This window comes from Eretmochelys imbricata, chromosome 21 (assembly GCF_965152235.1).
Source record: "Eretmochelys imbricata isolate rEreImb1 chromosome 21, rEreImb1.hap1, whole genome shotgun sequence".
NCBI lineage: Eukaryota > Metazoa > Chordata > Testudines > Cheloniidae > Eretmochelys > Eretmochelys imbricata.
In genome coordinates, this window is record NC_135592.1 from 12352199 (window position 1) to 12374830 (window position 22632).

A 22632-nucleotide genomic window follows, 5' to 3' on the forward strand; every position below is an offset into this window, starting at 1 on the left:
AAAAAGAAAAGGAGGACTTGTGGCACCTTAGAGACTAACCAATTTATTTGAGCATCAGCTTTCGTGAGCATCCGATGAAGTGAGCTGTAGCTCACGAAAGCTTATGCTCAAATAAATTGGTTAGTCTCTAAGGTGCCACAAGCTAATGATAGGAAAAGACATGTAAGAAGACGCAAAATGGTCCAAAGTGGAACAAAACGTGTTGATTGACCTGCACCGAGTGCTTTGGGAGGGGCGGTTGGGGGAGGCGGTTGCGTATTTTTTCCCCCTTCCACATTTTTGGTTTACATTTTTTAAGATTTCAACTTTTCATCCCAATTCAGGGCAGGAAAATGTTTTGATCTCTTGAAAAATTGCTACGGTACAGGAAACCTGGTTACCCACCCAGCTGGAGTGGTTGGGATAAGCTAATCACGGGAGGAACCTCCTGCATCACCCCCCCATCCCTGTCCCATCTCTTCCCACTTCAGTTTGGTCTTCCAGTTCCACCCACCCACCCCCAATCCCACCCCCGACTCCAGCAGAACCTCCCTCATCTCAGCCTCCTTCCTTGTCTGTTTCCCCAGCTTCCTCCAGCCCATTCTCCTCTCCCACCATCTCCTCCCATGAAGTAGCAGATGGCTAATTAGCCAAGAGGCCTGCCCACCGGGTCATGGGGCATTTGTCAGATCACAGATCCAAAACCCACCCTCCTGTCACATCTGAATTTTGCAAATGGCTCTTCCTGCACAGGGTCAACCCCGCTCCAGATCCAAACTCTGCAGCTGGATCCCGTCTTTGCCTGAGGCAGAGGCTTATGGGCCTGCACACCTAGCTAGCCTGCCCATCTACCTAGCACGGCTTACAATAGCCATGTAGACACGGTGGCATGGGCGAGCAACCCGGGTATAAGTCTGCCAGGGAGCCTGGCTATGTACTTGGATTGCTTGCCCATGGTGCCAAACTACATTACTTTTTACTACTTGCTCCAATCACGGCTTCCTCTGCAGTGTAGACATACCCCCAGACTGGGCAATGGGAACAGTAAGGGCTATGCTGCCCTGCCTTGATAGACCTCAAAGCAATTTACAAAGGTTAGTAAGTACCATCATCCTCACTGCATAGATGGGGGAACTGAGGCACAAAAAAAAGTCCAGCAACTCGCCCAAGTTGACAGCAAGTGAGCGGCAGAACTGGGGATGGGATCCCAGGTCTCCTGAGTCCCTATCACCTTGCTGTAACCACTAGATCACGCTGTCTGAGCTCTCTGACATGAAGGACTGGAGTCATCCATAGACAGTCTAGAAGAGGTCACCAAGAGCCTCAATCACTCCAGGTCATCGAATAAGTCATCGTCCTCCTCTTCCTCTCCAGGGAGATGAGCATTGCCCATGGCTGACTGCTCCATGATCTTCATCCAGCGCTGTTTCAGCTCCTCTGTCTCTGCCACAAATGTGTAGATCTGCTTGGATTGGACCAGCTGGAAGAGGTGCCGGGGGTCACTCTGGGGCAGCTCCTTCACCTGGTAGCCCAGCAGGGGGATGGAGGTGTGAGCCTTGACATCCTGGAGGGAGAGGGGAGGACAGACAGGGGCTCAGGCTTGTTAGCATCAGCATTTTCTCCCTCCCCTCCAGTGGAAACAGTGGGTTCTCAATACAAATGCAATAGAAGAACCAAGCCCTCACCTACCTGGGGTGCCGCATACATGTACAGTACCAGTGGGTCATCCTGTGGGATCACGAACCAGCCCCGCGTTCCCCCTTTCCCGTTCTTATCCAGCAGCTGCAGGAAACTGCACATCAGGCTCTGCCCTGAGATTTCCGCTGATTCTTTCTGCCAAGAAACCAACAACCCCCCTTTATAACCCTTCCACACGCTCTTGGATTCGGGCTTCCCCTGAGGCTTCCTAGTGAGTTAATGCAAGGCAGAGTGCAGGTTTGACCCGTGGAACTCACTGCCACATATCACAGAGGCAAATAGCTTAATAGATTTCCAAACAGAGCTAGGCATTTGTGTCTACCCACAGTACAGAGGGTAATGTTTTAGAAGGGTTATAAACACTCCTGCTTCAGGGCACAAGCCAGCCATTGCCTCAGATCAGGAAGAAGCATCCCTCATAGGCACTTTAATGCATAAGCAAAATTGTCCACTATAAAGATTTCTTGCATCATTCTCTGAAACATCTGGTTCTGGCCATTGTCAGAGATGGGAGAGAGGCTAAACGGCCGTTGGGTCTGATCCAGTTTGGCAAATCCTATGTTTTCACAGTTTGTCTTTATAAAGCACCTTTTATCCTCTAGGGTCCTAAAGCACCTGGCAAACCGATGTACAGAGTCCACAGGGATTGTTTCACCCATGGCTGAAATGCACCCATCTCTGGGGTGGAAAGCAGCAGCTGTTTAACACGGCATGGCACCGCGAGAGCTTTGTGCAAGTTGTGGAAAATCCCGTTTTCGGTTGGAACAGGGAGGGGAATGGAAGGCTGGCGGAGCGTAACAGTCCCTGCTGGAACATGGCCTGAATGCTGGGTCTAACATCCCACCTGTTAAACACTGCCTGAGAGTTTTAATGACCATCATCCAGTAGCACCTTGGATTGAGGTTTGTCATCCAAATTCTGGAACCTGGACATCTCAGCGCCCCCTAGTGCCACACTGGTGCACTGCATTCAGTACTGACTAGGAGACTAGCGTGGCACCTAGTGAAGCCGCAGCCCATCACTGGCCATTCCTCAGAGGTCTCCCATCCAAGCACCCAGCCAGCTTGACGTTTATTTAGCACCTGGGACGCACAGTACACAACGGGACAGTGGACGATCATGACACCTGGGTTCCAGGGAGGTTGCTGCACCAGCGAGTGCCTGAAATCCCTGCGTTTGCTTCTCAGCCGTGCGGTGTCCCCCAAGCTTCAGATCCAAATTCTGTGGGTGGGTTTGTATCTGTTACCATGTCAAAGGAGGCTCTGAATAAATCAAGAAAAGCAAATCCAGGCTGTTTTCTCCTTGAGGGACATGGAGAGGGCAAGTGCCCAGATCTGACCACCTCGCCGGGAGCTAGTCCAGGGCCTATATCTGGTACTACTGGAATGGATCCTAAGATGACAGCCGCCTTACTCGGTTGGAATGGGTCTGAGCCTCTCCCATTAGCCTATCCCAGGGGTGGCCAACCATGATGCTCTTCAGAAGTTAATATGTGGCTCCTTGTACAGGCACCGACTTCGGGGCTGGAGCTACAGGTGCCAACTTTCCCATGTGCCGGAGGGGCTCACTGCCCCACACTCCACCCCGTCCCGCCCCTCCCCTGAGCCTGCCGTGCCCTCACTCCTCCCCTCTCCCCCCCAGAGCCTCCTGCATGCCACAAAACAGCTGATCAGGAGGTGCAGGGAGGGAGGAGGAGGTGCTGATCGGCAGGGCTGCCAGTGGGCGGGAGGCCCTGGGCGCAGGGAAACTGATGGGGGGCAGCTGACGTATTCCTGTGGCTCTTTGGCAATGTACCTTGGTAAATCCTGGCTCCTTCCCAGGCTCAGGCTGGCCACCCCTGGCCTAGCCCATTAGCCGTGGGACAACGGTTGCATCCACGTTTGTGCGTTCATGTGCGCGCACATGTCGACATATCTGTGTTTGCCTAGGCGTGGATATCCACAGATGGGTGCAGTCGTGTGTCTGCATGGGCATGTGTGTATATGTCTGTGTTCAAATGCACACATGTGTACACGTGTCTGTGGGTACATACCTTGAAATACGTGGTCACTATTTGTGCAGAAGAATCCGTTCCATCTTGTATCGAGCTGTGACACTCAGCCAGTTTCCCAGGCCCAGAAGAAGAGCTCTGTGTGGCCTGAAAGCTTGTTTCTCTCACCAACAGAAGCTGGTCCAATAAAAGAGGTCACCTTGTCCACCTTGTCTCCGCACACATGGGTCCGTCAATGGGTGTGAACAGTCGTGTGTGGCCATGTCTATGCAGGCCCACATGTGGGTGAGAGTCTTTGTGTGAGCAGTGGTGTCTCTGTGTGTGTCTGTGTCTCTGCATGGGTCTCTTCACGTGGAGATTTGGGGGGGCAGAGATGGATTTTTCTGCTCCAGCCCCAGTTCAGCACCATGGACAGAGCACTCTCCTTTCCCCTGGGAAGTCACAGCCAAGGTGTGGCAGGCAGGAGAGGCTTGTGGAGTTCGCGACCCACCCCTGGAGCGGAAGCCTTTAACATCCAGGGCTAAGACAGCTCCAAAATGCGAAACACTGGGTCACAACACCGGCCACGCAACCTTAACTCCAGCCCAGGCAGTCTCAGGAGGGAGCGAGCAACACCAGGGGCCAGCGAAACCCGGTGATCCAGGAGGGACAAAACCAGCCACCCCTCCTCCCCATCAGGAGCGTGCAAGCCTCACAAACCCCGACGTGCAGTAGATCGATATTCATGCCCTCCCCTTATAACTGGGGAATCTGGGGCACCCAGAGATGAATGGCTTCATGTATAGAGGTGAGGAAACTGAGGCAGGGAGAGGTGCTTGGCCTGATCTCTAGAGGTGCTGAGCAGCCCAGATTCCCACTGACTTAAATGTGGCTAGCGATGAGCACCAGCAGCTCACAAGTGACGTGCCCAAGGCCAGTGGCAGAGACAGGAAGGAAGCCCAGGACTCCCGCCTGCCAGGCCTCCGCTCTAATGATTAACCCATGCTGTCTCCCAGGCAGGAGTGAAGGGGAGTGAGTCACAAGCACTATCCCTGCATTTGTAATGCAGGGAACACAGAGGCAAAACGCCCCCCCCACCTTGCAGATTTGTGGGCAGACGGCCCCGTGAAATTCCCTGGTCAGGGGATCCCAGAGGCAAGGGGCAGCTCACCAAAGCACCCGACTCGGTGACCGCCACAGCAGCGTGGGAGTGCTGCGCCTGACATGAACCCAGCTGGGCTGACGTAGCCGCGGATTCCCCTGCATGGGGCAGGGAGCAGGCCAGAGACCCCCGGGGTGGGAAGCGGGCGGGGCTGGAAAGGGGCAGCCGCGGAAGAAACCAGAGACAGACTGAGGAGCAAGGGGCCTCCCCGGCTGCAGGCTCACCTCAAGGATCCCCTTGTGCTTCCCCTCCCGCTCCTCGGGCAGCAGGTGCCCCGTCAGGAAGATGTAACACTCCAGGCAGACGCGGTTGGGCCGGTTCCTGTCGTACTGCAGCGGAGCCCTGTAATCGGAGCACCGGGCGCACACCACCTGCCCCCGCCACCCCGAGAGAGACCCTGATCAGGGGCCGGGAGGGGGCTGAGCTGGGCACCGTGGGGCCCTGTGGGACAGCCCCCACCTCTTTCCCCACACCACCAGTGAACAGGCGATCCCCCGGCCCCTAGTGGGGGGATCCCTGTGGGGAAGGGGATTTTCCTTCTCCTGGTGACCCTTAGCCGCCCCCACCCCACACAGAGGGGCTTTATTCTCCCTCCTACGCCCCCTCCAAAGGGCAGTGTGTGACCGCTGGGGGGGGGGGCGGGGGAGCAGGGACCGGTGGGGAGGGGGAGCGGGGCGGCGGACCCCTCGCCGGCCCCTCCACAGGGCTGGGCCTCCGAGGAGGCGGGGGGGGGGTCACTCACGTAGCCACAGGCCCGGCAGTGATGCCTCCTGCGCGTGATGGCGTTGAATGGCTCCTTGCAGCGCATGCACATGGTCACCAGCTTGTCCCGCACCCACTGCGGGGCCCGTCGGCCCAGCTGCTCCGACTTGACCTGCGCAGGGGGAAAGGGGAGAGCCCGGCTCGGTCACCTCGGCAGTGCCCTCCGCGGCGGGGCAGGGCCGGGACTCCCTGCCGGGGCGAAGAAGGGGGCTCTCTTGAGGCGGCTGGACACAGGCAGACCCTGGGGGTCTCTCTAGCTCCCAGCCTGTCTTGCACGGGGTCTCCCGAAATCCTGGCCCAGACTCAGTGGGCATGAAAGGAACCTGAGGACCGTAACGCAGCCTCTCTCCCCACTAGCCCACCCTTCCTGTGCCGCCAGCCGTTCTCTGCTCCTAACCCGCTGGGTGAAGGGGGAAGCTTGCCCGTCCCCTCAGGACTCTCCCCAGCTCTCCGGGGCTTCATGAGGGGGAAAGGATGCTCCGAGAGCCTTAGCCTGAAGCAGCTAGTAGCCACAGGACGGGGGTGGGGGAACAGGGTGGGAGTAGCTTACCGCAAATTCCTGGACCTCCCCGTCAGGCCCGTGAACTGCTGTCTTGAAGCTCTCGTTCTGCTTCTCTTTCTTGGCAATGGCGTCCTGGAAGGCCTGAGAAACAAAGGGGTGGTGGTGTCGGGGGGTTAGGGCTGTCACAGCCCAACCCAACGGCAGCCCCATTCTGTGAGCAGCTGGTCTTAGTCCAGTTCCCCGTGGGAGTGCAAATACCACCTCCACGTTTGGTCCCGTTGGAGGCTGCCACAGCAGAGACGGTGGATTGTAGGGCCCACGGGCACTTAAATTCTGGGCCCCGGCACTGCACCTGATTAAATGGGGCTTGGCCAGGGGACCTACGCAGGATTGGGGGAGGGGGTAGACTCCTCCCCCAGAGAGCAACACATCAGCACTGAAAGCTGCTCCCCAAACCCACCCCTTTGCACTGCCACGGAGGAGACCAGCCTGGAGCACGGCACCCCACGGACGCAGATCCCCGCACAGCCCCTCCACCGCCTGCCCTGCCCGTTGCACGCCAGAGCCTGCGTGCAAGGAACCCATCCCACCCTCAGAGGCAGAGCAGGGATTGGGACCCACAGGAAGCGAGTCTGTGCCTCCATATTTAAAATCACATGACTCCCCACCCCCGCCAGGGACCAGGGGTTGCGGCAGGCAGTCGTACCTTCATCCAGGCGTTCATCTCCTCCTGAGACCTGTGCCAAAGGGGAGACAGTGGTTAGAGCACGGCCCTGGGCTCCTCAGCTGGGGCTGGGGAAGGAAGGCCCCTCGCTCCCTTACCTGGCTTGCAGTTCCAGCGACAGCTGCTTCCCCGAGACCAGGAAGGAGTGAGGGAATTCCACATCTTTCAGTACCCGCACCTGGAATCCGGGAGGGGCGGGCATTAGAACTAGAGCCAGAGGCGGATCAAAGCCTACCCTCCAACAGCCTCCTGGGGAAGGTCCAGTCTGGGTCTCCCTCTCAGCTGTACACACACCTGGTGGCTGTGAGGGATCTAAGTGCGTAGGGTCTAAGTCAGAGGTGGGGAAACTATGGCCTGGGGGCCACATCCGGCCCTCCAGACGTTTTCCCGCTGGGAAATGGGTTATGGGGCTTGTCCCGCTCCGGCACTCCAGCCGGGGAGCAGGCTCAGGGTCTTTCTCCACTCCACACGGCTCCTGGAAGCAGCGGCACATCCCCTCTCCAGCTCCTACGTGTAGGGGCAGCCAGGGGGATCCGCACGCTGCCCCCACCCCAAGTGCTGCCCACGCAGCTCCCATTGGCCAGGAACTGCAGCCAATGGGAGCTGCAGGGGCAGCACCAGAGGACAGGGTGCTGCGCAGAGCTGCCTGGCTGCGCCTCCACATAGGAGCCAGAGTGGGGACATGCCGCTGTTTCTGGGAGCTGCTTGAGGTAAGCGCCACCCAGAGCCTGCATCCCTGAGTCACCCCCTGTGCCCCAACCCCCCTGCCCCAGCCCTGATCCCCCTTCCACCCTCCAAACCCCTCGGTCCCAGCCCGGAGCACCCTCCTGCACCCCCAACCCCCTCATCCCCAGCCCCACCCCAGAGCCCACACCCCTAGCCGGAGCCCTCCCACACCTTAACTCCCAATTTTGTGAGCTTTCATGGCCCGCCCTACAATTTCCATACCCAGATGTGGCCCTCAGGCCAAAATGCTTGCCCACCCCTGCTCTAAGTACGTGGATTCAGGGCACAAGCGCAGGTTCGACATGCCCCTATGGACCCTGCCGACTGTGGCTCCGAAGAACGCTCTCTGCTTGCTCTCTGGACGGCGCTCCAGGAACGCCGGCTCTGAGTCTGTACGGAGCTGCTGTACGTCATAACAGTGCAGGCTTTGATCTTAGATACCGGGAGCTAAGCAGGGTCGCTCCTGGCAGTATTTGCACGAGAGCCGTGAAAGGGAGAAGAAACCCACCCACCCCCCAAGGGCTCCAGAAGGTAAAGTGGGCAATGCGGCAGGAGGGCTCTTCCCTCTGTTTCAGCAGTGTGTGTTGTGCTACTGAAGAGGTGTTCTTTCAGGGGAGGTGAAAATTCAAGGCCCCGGTTGCTTGGGAGCGTTTTCACAAGCGTTAGACCAGCTGCCCGGGCCACATCACATTCTGCTTCCCTCAACCCCCTCCTATAGTTCCCACTGGTCACAGAGTTGTTCTTCACTTCCTGTCATACAGTGTTGCTGCGCCCTATTAAACAGCAGCCATGTTCCGCCCCAGAGGTGGCTGCCTTTCAATGGTGCTCTGGGGGGAAAAGCCGCTCCCTGTATAAATGTAAGCAATAATAACGTGTAAGGGTTGTTTGACCTTCATGCCCTCCATGTCGATCCGCCAGCGCACCTGGAACTCCGCCCCCACCTGGATGACCTTCGGCACGCAGTACAGCAGCATGTTGTTGAACTGAGTGAGGAAGCAGATGTGAGCCACTGGAGGGGCAGGACCGGGCCACCGGGCCACACAGCAATGGTACACTGAGCACTGGCGGGGCAGGACCGGGCCACCATCCTAGACAGGATCTCCAGGTGCCCAGGGCAAATTTCCAACAAAACAGCGTCTGGCAGCACATGCTCTGGATCTATAGATACCAATGCTGGGGGGGATTTCAAAGGACCCTAAGGAGTTAGGTGCCGAAATCCCAGTGGAATTGGAGTTGAGCGCTGAACTCACTTAGGGTCCTTCAAAAATAATCAGCCCATATGGGTCGTCTGCCCTCCTTCCCCCAACATCCCCCCACGTGCCCCCCGTAAAGACAAGGGATTTCCAAAGCACTGTCTGAGCAACCAAAGGGTTCACTTGTCTGGGGGATCAGAGGCTCTGGAAACAAAGGACCCGGCCCTCCATGCTTTGCCCCTTATGGTGCCATTTGCACCTGGGCATGGTGGGTGTCCAACACTCCCAGATCTGTACAGTCCATGCACCCGGGCTGCCCTGGACACAGGGGCCGAAGCAGTGGGGACGTCAGGGTCACAGTTTCTGGCACGGCCAAGCCTGCGAGCGGTCGGGGTTTTCTGTTCTCTCTCTTTCCCCTCAATCCTGTCCTCTTCCATCGATCCTCTGCCCAGAAATGGCCTTCTGCTTCATAGCGCTGCTGACCCCCTCCTTTCCTTCCCTGCCCTCCCACCCCGCCTCGGCTGGCCCAGCCGCCCTCCTACCAGGAAGAGATACTTCTCCGACGTGGTGTTGTTGCGGAAGGAGATTTTCTGAATTGGGCCCTCCTTAATGAGCTCGTTGGAAGGGTCGACGATATCATCTTCCAGCCCCAGCCTTTGATATACCTCCCAGAGGTTCTGCAAACGCTCCTGGGGAGCCAAGAAAACAGAGGGGTGTGAGGGAGGAAAAACACCCGGGGGGGGAGGTCGGGGGGCTGATGCTGCAAGGTGCTGAGTGCCATGACTTCCTTTGTTTGTACTAGGAATCGGTAGTGCTCAGCATTGTGCAGGAGGCACTGAGGACTAGGCAGGATTGGGCCGATGGAGAAGAGGAGGGAAAGGATCCAGTGATGGTGAGAGGGAGAAAAAACACCCCAAATCTACTACCTTGGCATTCAACGTCTCCTCCCCTTGCAGGAGGGTCTCTAAGGAAGAGGGCGGACGCCCCAGAACCAGGGCAGGTTGGGTTTCTCCTTCACTTCGGCCAGGGAACTACAGCCCACCCCAGGTCTAGCAAGGCAGGATGTCTCCCTCCTCTTCTAGCCGCATGGAGCTGGCCACTCACTCCCGATGGATGAGATGGGTGGGATCTTTCTGGACCAGCACATCTGTTTCAGATCCCAGCTCATGAAGGTTTCTCTTTCCCTGGGCCTAGGCGGCTCATGCCTACCTCAGAACGCAGGGATTCCATGCCTGAGCACATGGCCTGCACAGCCTGGGCTGGGACTGACTTTTCCAATACTGTCTACACAGAAATCTGGGGCCAGATCCTCAGCTGGTGTATATCAACCTAGCTCCACTGAATTACGCCCTCTGAGGGCCTGAGAATGCAAGAATGCCCCAGATGTAGGCTAATGAGCCTTAAAATGTGGCTGCCCACCCATTCCCTATCACTGCAGAGTAAAGGCTCATCGACTGCCAGTTTTCTGAGGCACAAGCAACCGCTGTTCACCTGTGGGCAGAAACAACTGTCTGCAGTGTTCCTGCAGCGGTGCTGGTCCCAGGACATTAGAGAGCCATGATGAAGAAGAGCTCTGTGTAAGCTTGAAAGCGTGTCCCTCTCACCAACAGACGCTGGTCCAATCAAAGATACCATCTCACCCGCCTTGTCTCTCAGAGACCAGTGTGACATTTACATGCCACAAGGGCTGCTGAGAAATAATAGACTTCAAGGCCAGACAGAACCATTCGGGTCTAATCTGATCTCCTGCACTGAGCCTGCCACTTCCTTAGTAACACTTTGCATTTCCCTGTTGCCGTCCCCATCCAAGGATCTCAAAGCACTTTAACCATCGTTAATGAATCAAACCTCACAACGTCAGGAGACGTATTTAAGGGATCATCACCCTCTTTCACATATAAAGAAACTGAGGCACACAGAGGGGGAGCGAGGTCACACAGCAGGTCACAAACAGAATCTCTCTCTCCTGATCCCAGTTCTGCTTTAACCCTTATACCTCGTATTCCCTGATTGCCTGCCTGGCCTCCCGGGGGGGCAAGATGGTCCAGCGGTTAGGACACTAGCTTGGGACGCAGAGGACCAGGACAATTCCCTGCTCTGCCACAGACTCACTATGTGACCTTGGGCAAGTCACTTAGTCTCTCTGTGCTGCGATACCCCATCTGTACAATGGCGATAACAGCCCTGCCCTGCCTCCCAGCGGGGTCGTGAGGAGAATGATCGGGAGGTGCTCAGATACTGCAGTGATGGAGGGCATTAAGAAACCTACGGTAGGTAGGGTTTGGGCAGCCCTGTACCAGGGAGACCCTCCCTGTTCCAGCACGGGCGCTTGGGAGTCAAATATGGCCGGGGCGCTCTCTGTTACATATATGTATCGCGTCTAGCACAGCGGGGCTCTGTCTCGGGCTGGGGGGAGACCAGGAGCTAGCATGATACGAATCATAAATAACAACAGCGTGCGGGCTGGTACTCACCATTTCTGCAATGGCCGCGTTCGAGTGTTTGGCTGCCGAGAAAATCATTTCCAGGGCTTCTGCAATGAGACCAGAAGGGGAGCAAGGGCTAAGCATCCCCAACGGGAGGAGGCTGGGGGAGGCGCCCTTCGAGGCGAAGGTGAGTGTCTCACCACTGCCCTCTACTGGATGGAATCAGAGCTGCTCAACTGTGTGTCTCAGGCCCAACAGAGACCCTCCCGTTGCTCAAGTGGAGCCGGGAGAGCGCCGCTGTACTGCTGTTCTTGCTGGGCAGCTCTGAGTGGCCATGGCGCGCGGCACAGTGAAGACCTGGGAGGCCACAAATTGGTAATATGAACATTTTTGCCTCCAGGGCCACCGGGGATCGCTAAGGCGAACACAGCTTTTCTTGTGCTGCTGACGGCCCCTCTGCGCCAGTTGAAGCCAGTGGGAACCGCAGAGGCGCAGAACAATCTGACAATCGGATGCAAGGTGTCTCAAACCGGGCACCAAAAATCACAGCATCTTGCACATGCTGGCCTCAGCTCTCTAGCAACAGCCCTTCCACACCCTGCAGAAGACAGGCTGGAGTCAAGACCCTCAAGCGACGCTGCTGAAGACAACATCAATCACTTGAGTGATTTGACTTTAAACGTTGGTCCCTGGCACTAGATCTCAGCTAGGGGGGTCCAGGAAGCAGGTTACACCTGCCTTCTGATTCTCCGTGCTCTTGCTACCGAGTGGGCCAAGGAAAACATCACAAGACTTTTGGAACTGTGGTTAGCAGCGCCAGTTCTAGGGCACCCTAACTAGTGAACCCCGGGTCTGAGTCACTTCACGTCTCCCAGAGACGTCCGCTGGAGGGACTGTAGTTGTCCTGCCCCTTTATCTGAGGATCTCAAAGTGCCTCGTGAAGGAGTATAAATGTCACTACCCGCATTGTGCAGGGGGGCACTACCGCGACTGGCCCATGCCACCAGGGTGAGCTCTTACTCTCTGCGTCATGCCTGTCTGGGGACTCTGGAGGTAATTTCCGGACGTAATCCTTCAGCAGGAGTTCATAGCGCGGGATCCTCTGTACCGGCTCCAGCATGTGGTGCTGCAGAGTTAAGTTAGCACAGACTTCCCTTTTCTGGAAAGGGACAGCAAAGAACCGAAATGAGAGTGAGCGAGAGAGAGACACCCACACAGTGGAAGTGCGGGCTCCCCGCACACACCCCAACCCGCCTCAGCTTAGCCTGGAGAAGCCAGCTTGGATGAAGGGGCTCCCCCATGAAACATCAAAGCCAAGGAGGCCGGGTGGGTCTGAGCATCTTTCCAGATCTAGTGGAGTGTCACCTGAATGTCCACAATGAGCTCCTGGAAGGGGGGGGACTTCTCCCACCAGGTGGTGATCAGCTCAACCGCCTTGTCGAAGTTCTTCACGTACTCGCCGTACATCTTGAGGAACGGGGCTAGCTTCTGGATGACATCCCCGATCCTGGGATTGGAGCTCCTGCCGGCAGAACCCAGGAGATCAGCCCCCCTGCCAGGTCAGCGGAACAGGCCACGGAAGCTGTTCAGAGAAACTGAAAGGGCTTTTCACAGCCACTGACTTAGCAAGAGGCCAGGGGATGGATGGGGGCTGAACGGCTCAGGGGAAGGGTTGCATTAAGAGTTATTACAAATTTCAGACAGTGTTTCAATGGATCTTCAGGTCTCATCCCTCTGTGTCAGACCCAACAGGGCTCCTGCAAGCACCCTATGAAGTTCTGGCTCAACCCAAGACTGAGGTAATGTGGCCTAGTGGGTAGAGCACAGGACTGGGACACAGGATACCAGAGGTCTATTATTGACTCAGCCACTTGCCTGCCAGTGACCTTGGGTAAATCACATCACCACTCTGTGCCTCTGTTTCCCATGTGTAAAAATGGGGGTAATGACACTGACAATCCTTTGTAAAGCTCTTTGAGATCTATAAATGAAATAGGCTATTAAGAGCTACATGTTGAATAATAACTATTATTATTAATCACTCTATCTAGCTGCTGAGTTATCGGTGTCTGGGGAGCCAGGAGGCTCTGGGAATCGGTAGTGGGAAACAGTGCTCCACATCCAGATTGCTGGCCTCGGCTGGTAGTGAGTCATCCCCCAGTGTTCTCATCTGAAGACTAATCAGTGGCATCTGAGAGGTGAATTGGTGGCATCAGCTGAGTTTCGAGGAGACAGGTGTCCATGGTACTAACATCCCATCTCAACTGACCCTGGACAGGTCCCTGAACTAGGAGTCCTGAGACCTCCTAGCTCTGCCACTGATCACTGTATGGTCTTAGGGAAGTCACTCCCCCTGTGCCTCGGTGTCTCCATCATCTTTGGTTGAAAGGCTCAGCAGAGAGGCCAAGGGTGAATGGGTCTTGGAGACTGAACTCCCTTCTCATGCCTACGGTTGTAGATACAGCACAGGATTGAGAGAGAGAGAGAGTGTGTCTCTGTGTGTGTACATAAAGCTGACACTGCTACTGTCCATGTTCTGTGAGATTTTGGCAGCCCTGCCTGGGGAAATAATCTGGCACTTCCTACAGCATTAAAAAAAAATTAACCGACATCAGATTTGCTAACTCACTGTGTGTGGATGCCAAAATGTCAAGTGGGCTTCAAGCACTTGCAAATGAAAATAATAATGGACAGGAATCCAGTTCCCTTACTCACACTGAGTAGCACTTGACTCCACGAGTCAATGAAATAAGGTCACACTCAGCATGAGGAAAAGTATCAGCATCTGGCTCAAATTGTCTTGAGAAAGTGCTTCCAGCACACTTGCAGAGCAAAACAGGTTCAGCATTCAGTCCCAATTCACAAGTGCTCCCCCGCCCCTTCATTCTAGGAATAGAACCCAGGCATCCTGGCTCCCCCTAACTCACCAGTCCTCCATGCGTTTCTGCAGCTCCGGCAGGAAAAACAGGGCGTGGAACTGGTAAATGGAGGAGATGTTGGAGAAGATCATTTTTACCACATCCTCCGGGATCGTCTTCCCGCTTCTGGCTTCCTTCATCAGCTCTACAAAAAACACCTGAAAAGACACATTCCCAACCGGTACAGTAATAGGAAGGGGCAGTGAGCATTTCTGCTGCTCTGAGAGAAAGGGAACTCAGAGGCTCCTTTAGAGCCAAGCAAGCAGCCTGGGGACCATATGGCTCCAGGAGGAATGGTGTCTAGGGTGGAAGGACACTCACAGCTGGTCCTAGATACAAAAGGGCTGGGAAGGGAGGAACGGATTGAGGTAATGGAGTGTTCCGGGGAGAAATGCAGGGATGCTTCAGGGACTAATGGGGACAAAAGCACTTCCTGAACGGCGGTGCTACCAAAGGGGCGTGGGGCTATCAGGGATACACTGCAGGGATGAATATAGGTCAGTGGCATAGGCTGTGCTCCCTTAGGAGGTAACCAGATGAGCTGGCCTAGGAGCAGAGATGTCCTTGGGGGTGTCCTAGCAGGTTCCAGGGGTGACAGCAGTGAATGGTTTGGAGCAAAGGGGGCTACGTTTAGTTTTGAGAACAGAAGACTGAGGAGGGACCTGATAACAGTTTTCAAATATGTGAAGGGCTTTAGAAAGAGGATGGGGATCAGTTGTTCTCCGTGTCCACTGAAAGTAAGACAAGAAGCAATGGGCTTAATCTGCAGCAAGGGAGATTTAGGTTGGATATTAGGAAAAACTTTCTAACTCTCCGGATAGTTACGCTCTTGGAAGCCCAGGCTTCCAAGGGAGGTTGTGGAATCCCCGTCGTTGGTGGTTTTTAAGAACAGGTTGGACAAACCCCTGTCAGGGATGCTCTAGGTTTACTTGGTCCTGCCTCAGCACAGGGAGTGGGCCTAGATGATCTCTCAAGGTCCCTTCTAGCCCTGCATTTCTGTGATCCTATCCCCATACACACCCATGCATCCATAAAGTAACTGCTCCGGCCCTGGGGTGTAGTAGATTCCTTTTGGTTGCCCAGCCTGGGGTGCAGAGACAACTTGAACAGTAACCAAGGCACATGAGATAGGGGTGCAAAGACTTTTTCTGGGGGTGATGGACTGAGATGAAGAGGCGGCCTCGAGGAATAGGGTCACAGGCCTTAGGTGCGTAACGGATAGTCCCATCAGATCTTTGTGCCTTACTGTTAAGGCAAGTGGACTCTAGGCCAGTGGTTTTCAAACTGCAGGTCGCAACCCAGTACTGGGTCGCGGAATGGAAGGCACTGAGCCGTGCCGGCTCTGGTCAGCATTACCGACTGGGCCGTTAAAAGTCCCATCAGCAGCTCTGCCCGGCTAAGGCAGGCTAGTCCCTACCTGTTCCAACACCACGCTGCGCCCCGGAAGCAGACAGCAGCAGGTCCGGCTCCTAGGCAGGGGGCCACAGGGCTCCGTGCACTGCCTCCACCCCGAGCATTGGCTCCCCATTCCCATTGGCCGGGAACCGCAGCCAATGGAAGCTGGGGTATGGGAGAGCGGTGCCTCTGGGCGAGAACTGCGCAGAGCCACTTGCGAACCTCTGCCTAGGAGCTGGACCTGCTGCTGGCTGCTTCCAGAGTGCAGTGCAGTCTGCGGTGCCAGGACAGGAAGGAAGCCTGCCTTAGCACCCCCATTTCGCCGCTAACCAGGAGTCACCCGAAGTAAGCCTGCTCCCCATCCCCGCACCCTAATCCCCTGCCCTAGCCCTGAGCACCCCCAAACCCAGAGCCCCTTCCTGCACCCCAAACCCCTCATCCCTGGCCCCACCCCAGAGCCTGCACTCCCAGCCCAGAGCCCTGACCCCCTACTGCACCCCAAACCCCTGCCCCAGCCCTGAGCCCCCACAAACCTGGAGCCCCCTCCTGTACCCCAAACCCCTCATCTCTGGCCCCATCCCACAGCCCTCAACCCCGCACCCCAACCCTCTGCCCCAGCCCTGAGCCCCTCCCACATCCCAAACCCCTCATCCCCAGCTCCGTTGGGTCATGGGCATCAACAATTTTCTTCAACTGGGTGGCCAGAAAAAAAGTTTGAAAACCACTGCTGTAGGCCATTGGGTTCTTACTCTCCAGCCCTGTGCCGAGCTGTTTGGGACAGATGGCATTAGAGACCAGCTGCTACTTCCTGACCTGGTCCAGAAGGTGAAGTCGATTGACGTAGGCTTGCTCTGTTTCCAACAGCTCCAACGCAATTTTCTTTTCTTCGGGGTCCTGCATGTATGGCAGAGGGAGAAATGGGTTTGGTCAGACAGGGTAGGAACAATGGACGACCAGACAGGGGGTCAAATCCAGCCTGGGTGCAAGTCAGTGGAGTTTTTCCAGATCAGCTTAGGGATGAATTTGTCCCAGTGGGCCTAAGGCAATTCCCCTTGGCATTCCATAGGCTGTATAGGTGGCATGAAATCATTAACACATCAGAGTGAAAGAGAGAGAAGAGGAGAGGGACTGGTGTAGTGTGGCTAAGGGGGTCTAGTGATGATTCACTACCCCTGGGCTCCCAGCAGACAAGTCCAAAGGCCAGCTGTGCTGATTCAGTGCTCTCGGGGAGACAAGCTGGGACCCCTTTCCACTTCATTTTCAGGGGGGGGAAAGGTCTTTTGGCTAAAACTTTAAAAAGCGGCATCCTGCCTGCTCTCCGTGGATATTAAAGAGTCCGTGGTCTTTTTAGTAAGAGCAGCTGGCTGATTTCAATGGGAATTAGGCATCTAAACAGCTTTGAAGTTCAGGGACCAGGTCTCCCCCCATCCTGCCATGCTCAGGGCCACGCCAGCAGGCTTCCATTCAGATTTCTCTCCCTTCCTGGGACAGCGGTTTTACACAGTGGTTTTCAGGCCATTTCTCCAGGCACTAGGCTGACCTCATTATTATCAGCTGAGTGGAATGCGGAGGGATCTTAACAAACCGCATGAAGCCAAACCGCCTCAGCTCACACAAGATCCATGTGCCTGTGTTCGTTTCTTTCTGTTATAACATCGATACAGAAGCTGTCCCAGGGCAGATGGAGAAAGTACGCTTGGGCTGGAAATCAAGAGATCTGTGCCTCAGTTTCCCCCTTGGTAAAATAGGGATAATGATACCGAGCTGTTCCGATGGTGGGAGGTGCTCTAAGGGTTAACTCATTGTGGTCTGTAAAGTGCATTGAGATATCTAGATGGGAATAACTATAGAAATGCAGGGCCAGATCCTCAGCTAGTGAAAAGCACCGTAGCACCATAGAAGTCAACGGGACTAGGTTGATTTACGTTGGGCCCACAGAATATTACCGTCTTATCCCTAGGGTTAATAAGACTTTGCTTTTTTGCAGCACCAGTCATCCAAGAGTCTCCCGCACTGTACAAGCCCTCACCAAGAATTAAGACTCACAGCTCCCTGAGGTGCCATGGGGAAACCATTCTCCCACAGAGCTCCCCGGGAGCCAGCGATTGTTTAGTACGTTTGAAAATCTGGCCATTTCTCAGAATAGCCTCTGTATGGATTTTTGAAAAGCTCAGCCTTCCTGAGGAGGAAACCGGGACACAGAGGGGTGAGGTGACTTGCCCCAGGTCATACAGAGAGTCAGTGGCAGAGCTGGGATTTGAAACCTGCAGTTCTGCCTCTCCGAGGTCTCTGCTCTAACCACACATCCTGGGCTGGGCCCCTGGCTTCAGGGCTTCCCAGCAGTTCACTCCCAAGCTATGACTTGTAGCTTCAAGGCTGTTCTGTTTGGGATCGGGGCCATGTGCACCGATGGCCCTCTATGAACAATAACTATCAGTACTGGGGGCTAACAGTGTATCCCCTCAGTCACCCTCCGGTGTTTAAATACCCCCCAGGGAAGGAGGCATTGAATGACCTGGTTCCTGCTGCCTCCAGGGCTTAACTCATTCCCCGGCTGGGAATCCACTGGCTGCTGACTCCGCCAGTTGCTGCTGTTGATCTTGCTCTTGAAGGAACTGAGACACTTGACGGTGAGCCCTCTCCGACCCTGTGGCGGGTTCTCCTCCAGCTCCTGATGCTGGGGCGGCTGGATAACCCTCAGGGAAGGCTGGTGCCCCTCATGCTGGTTCTCGGGCTCTGCTCTGTCTTCTCTGGCCTTGCTCAGAGCTTCCCTGTCTGCTGCGGGTGGGAGCAACGCGGATGCCGTGGAGTTCGGTGCTGCTGGCCTGGGCTTGGTCGAGAGTTGGATCAATTCCTTGCGGGGACTCCGGCAGGGTTCTTCTGCCCTAGGATCATGGAAAGCAGCACAGCATTCTTATCCCTCTGTTCATGGTCCAGAGACAGCCTCTACGCCCCATGCAGCCCAACACACAGTAATACAGGCCAGACCCCGTTCCTCTCCCGCCAACCTCTGCCTACCTACCTGTGACCCCCTTCCACCTGGCTCAGCAACTCCTCCTTGTCGGTGAAGCGCTGCAGCCACCAGCGATCTCACCTACATGGGGCTGGGGGCAAAGGGGTCGCTGACAGATGCAGGGCACCTGACATGGCGGCTCTGCCAGGGGACGCGGAGACAACTAGTGCAATCCACAAATGTGGCCACTACTGGCCAGGGAGGGCATGAGGCCTGGCTGTTGGTTCATCACATGCCCAGGGCATGGGCAGCTTTGGCCAGCATCTAGGGCACCCTGACCCTTCCCCAGCAGGACCCAGGGGGCAGAGCAGCAATGGAAAGGTTTCCCCGGAGTGTGGTTCACTTATAAAGTTTGCGGATGATACCAAGCTGGGAGGATAGGATTAAAATTCAAAATGATCTGGATAAAGTGGATAAATGGTCTGAAGTAAATAAGATGAAATTCAATAAGGACAAATGCAAAGTACTCCACTTAGGAAGGAACGATCAGTTGCACACACACAAAATGGGAAATGACTGCCTTGGAAGCAGTACTGCGGAAAGGGATCGGGGAGTCATAGTGGATCACAAGCTAAATATTATATGAGTCAACAGTGTGACACTGTTGCAAAAAAAGCAACATCATTCTGGGATGGGAGTATTGTAAGCAAGACATGAGAAGTAATTCTTCCGCTCTGCTCCGTGCTGATTAAGCTTCAACTGGGATATTGTGTCCAGTTCTGGGCGCCACATTTCAGGAAGGATGTGGACAAATTGGAGAAAGTTCAGAGAAGAGCAACAAAAATGATTAAAGGTCTAGAAAACATAACCTATGAGGGAAGATTGAAAAAAAGTGGGTTTGTTTAGTCTGGAGTAGAGAAGACTGAGAGGGGACATGGTAACAGTTTTCAAGTACATAAAAGGTTGTTACGAGGACGGAGAAAAATTATTCTCGTTAACCTCTGAAGATAGGACAAGAAGCAATGGGCTTAAATTGCAACAAGGGCGGTTTAGGTCGGACATTGGGAACAACTTCCTACCTGTCAGGGTGGTGAAGCACTGGAATAAATTGCCTAGGGAAGTTGCAGAATCTCCATCATTGGAGATTTGTAAGAGCAGGTTGGACAAACACCTGTCAGGGATGGTCGAGATAATACTTAGCCCTCCCATGAGTGCAGGGGACTGGATTAGATGGCCTCTCGAGGTCCCTTCCAGTCCTACGATTCTCTGATTTTAGGCCCAGATACACCCTCCAGCAGGCCAGGACCCACTCACATCCCTCCCTGTAGACCATCCTCCCTCCCCCCGGTTATATAAGTTCTTCTAACTCGCTCATTGCCGATGCACCCCCTGTTCATGCACACATCTCTCACAAGCACACACCTCCATCCACACACTCTCTTCATGCCAGCAGGGCGTGCACCCTTTTAGGTGTGCATGCAAGGATGCGCACACGCCCTCCCACATGCACACATTCCTAATGCGTGTGTGTGGGCATACAGCACCCTAAGACACACACTCCCCTTCATGCATGCGCATCCTTGGACACACAGCCTAACGCACAAACTAATATAAGCACATACTTTTGCCCATGCAAACATAATCATGTACACAACCCCATACATGCACACGCTTTCATGGCAACCCCTTATGCACACGCTTCACACATGCATACACAATGCCTTCACAAGGGGACATCAGAAGCATGCCTGCCTTTCTCTCTAGAGCTGCTGGGTCTTCTTCGGGTCCTTCCTTCAGACTTTTACCCTCGAGAACCTGTGTACACCTATCACTGCGCTCCGGCGGGAACTTCTCCATTTCTGTGTGCAATTCTCAATTTTGCTTTTTCTGTTCCACAATTGGCGTTTACATTTCGTTTCCAGCTTCCCCATCTCCCAAACAAACCACAAACATCACTTTTATTTCCCCTTACAAAGCATAGCTGGAAATCAACAGAAATTTGCCAGGGCAGCAAATCTGATGAGAAGATCAAGGGATGAAAGTGATCAAGCCCCAGCTACATCACAGGCCAAATTTGGATCTCGGAACAGCTGCTCACAGCCGAGATAATGCAGGTCACAAAGCTCAGGACAAAGCGTGTGAGAACTGGAGACAAAGCACTCTCATTTGAGGGGATCTTGCTGTAGAACAAACTTCCTGAGCACGTTGGGTAAATCTGGAGTATAACTTTCTTTAGGAAGCTGGAAAAACTTTCCTCTTTGAAAGAGTCTTTCCATCGTAGCTCATGAAAGCTTATGCTCAAATAAATTGGTTAGTCTCTAAGGTGCCACAAGTACTCCTTTTCTTTTTGCAAATACAGACTAACACGGCTGCTACTCTGACACCATAAGAATGGTGCTCACAACGCTTGACAACCCCTTCTCCCTCTAACCCCAAACCGCGATGCCTCCTCCTACTTCTGCATTCCTGCCAAGCAGACAAAGAGAGACATTTAATCTAAAAAACTCTAACCCCAAGCAGAGTTTTGACCTTGAAATAGGAACTGTTGTTACTGTTTTTACCTGGAAGGTACCCAGATACTATGGTGATGGGCAACAGGATAAAACTCTAAAATAAATAGAAAAATACAAAGCCAGGCAGGAGCTGTGGTAAGTACCAAACTTTCCTCTACACCTACTTATGCCACTGCTGGCATAAAGCCACAGAGATCACAGTAAGTCAACACAGGGAAATGAATCAGTTCAGAAAAGACCCATGGAAAACTGCACACCTATCTCAAAAAGATGACTGAAACCATTCAACAGCTGTACCTGGGCAAAATATTCTCCTCTGCCATTATATTCTGATTGATCTGTAGTGAAACCGAGTTCAAGAACACTGAACTGTGAAGCGTGAATGAGCTGCAAAACCTTTTTGTTCAGTGTCTGCACAGCATCGAACACAACGGGGTCCTGGTTCATGACTGGGGCTCCTAGGCATTACAGTAATACATATTAATCACCATCATCATCGTTAGCTCTTATATAGACTTTTTCATCCACAGATCTCAAAGCATTTTATAGAAAAGGGCAAGTATCATTATCTCCATTTAAAAGATGACAAAATTGAGGCACAAGGAGAGGAGGTGACTTGCCCAAAGCCATACAATGAATTGGGGGCAAAGCAAGAGGTCACCTGACTTCTCATTCAGTGCACTATCTGTTGGACTGCACTACCTTACTGTCTTCCAAGTATTCTGAGCTGTCACACTATTTTACCAGGCAATGTTGCAAACTGATAGGGTATCAAAAAACGAACATAATCTCTCCTCTGATTGAATATATTCTGTTCCCTTTCTTGGTGTAGGTTTCTTAGGCACATGTGCAAACATACCTGGGAATCAGATCACTGCAATTAACAAACTGGACTATGGTCTTAGTAAAGTTCCTAGTGGCCAGGTATGTACATCAAATGACAATTAGCTCCTGCCATGACTATTAGTTCCTATACTGGCTGTTTCAGTGGAGAGGCTGCGGACTAAAAGCCACAATTGCTGAACTCCCTCTGAGCCACTGGCCTGGTCCCTCCAGGGCATGGTGGAGACATGTTAGCAGGACTGCTTGGGGAAAACAGACACTGCATTCCCCAGGCCGTTCTGTGACTGAATGGAGAACTTTTGTGAAGCTGCAGGGTTGTGGGGTTGCAAATCTGGCACCAGCACTAAAACAGATATTAAACGAGCAATAATAAATCAGGGTAAACCTGAAGGTCCTGTGCAGAGCAGAATATATCCAGAACTCACTGTGGGGAGAGGGACAGTGGGGACTGAACTGAGTTCTAAAGATCAGCAAATTCACAGACTTCACTTCAGTCCCCATTCTCCTGGAACCTGTCTCCATCCACCTCCTGCTTGCTGAGTCCTAATTTGCACTTAGCAGTCAGGAAACGTTCTCCTTACCTGGGATTCTCAAACACAGCCACGAGATTAAACACGGTCATTCGATTGCCTCGCTCCCCCTCCATCAGGCTGGCTCTTGTGACTCAGAATTGGTCCCAGTAAGCCAGGTAAGAAAGAGCTGCTGAGAGACCAAGAGGTACCAGACAGCTCCCAGATATGTCTTCTGAGCCCCTCTCTCTTTCTGTCTTCAGATGTTTCCGGGATATGCAAATGTACTTGGCTGGGCAGATTTGTGAGAAGCGAAGACAACCTGCAGTTCTTCTTGTTGTCCGGGGAATGAGAGCCTCT

The 22632-nt window shown here is 54.0% G+C and overlaps 1 protein-coding gene across 1 annotated transcript; it reads right to left on the reverse strand.

Annotated features, from left to right (window-relative positions):
- Window positions 1-704: 704 nt before the first annotated feature.
- On the reverse strand, window positions 705-22409 carry FGD2 (FYVE, RhoGEF and PH domain containing 2). The gene is made up of 16 exons (XM_077839262.1): window positions 22345-22409; window positions 17970-18339; window positions 16268-16348; window positions 14069-14217; window positions 12507-12663; window positions 12162-12300; window positions 11190-11248; window positions 9258-9404; window positions 8413-8505; window positions 6895-6974; window positions 6779-6809; window positions 6121-6213; window positions 5551-5682; window positions 5033-5179; window positions 1669-1812; window positions 705-1543 (listed from the first exon to the last, which is right to left on the reverse strand). The coding sequence occupies exons 1-16, from the start codon at window positions 22407-22409 to the stop codon at window positions 1307-1309; spliced, it is 2124 nt and encodes a 707-aa protein (XP_077695388.1). The 3' UTR covers window positions 705-1306.
- Between the last annotated feature and the right edge of the window lie 223 nt (window positions 22410-22632).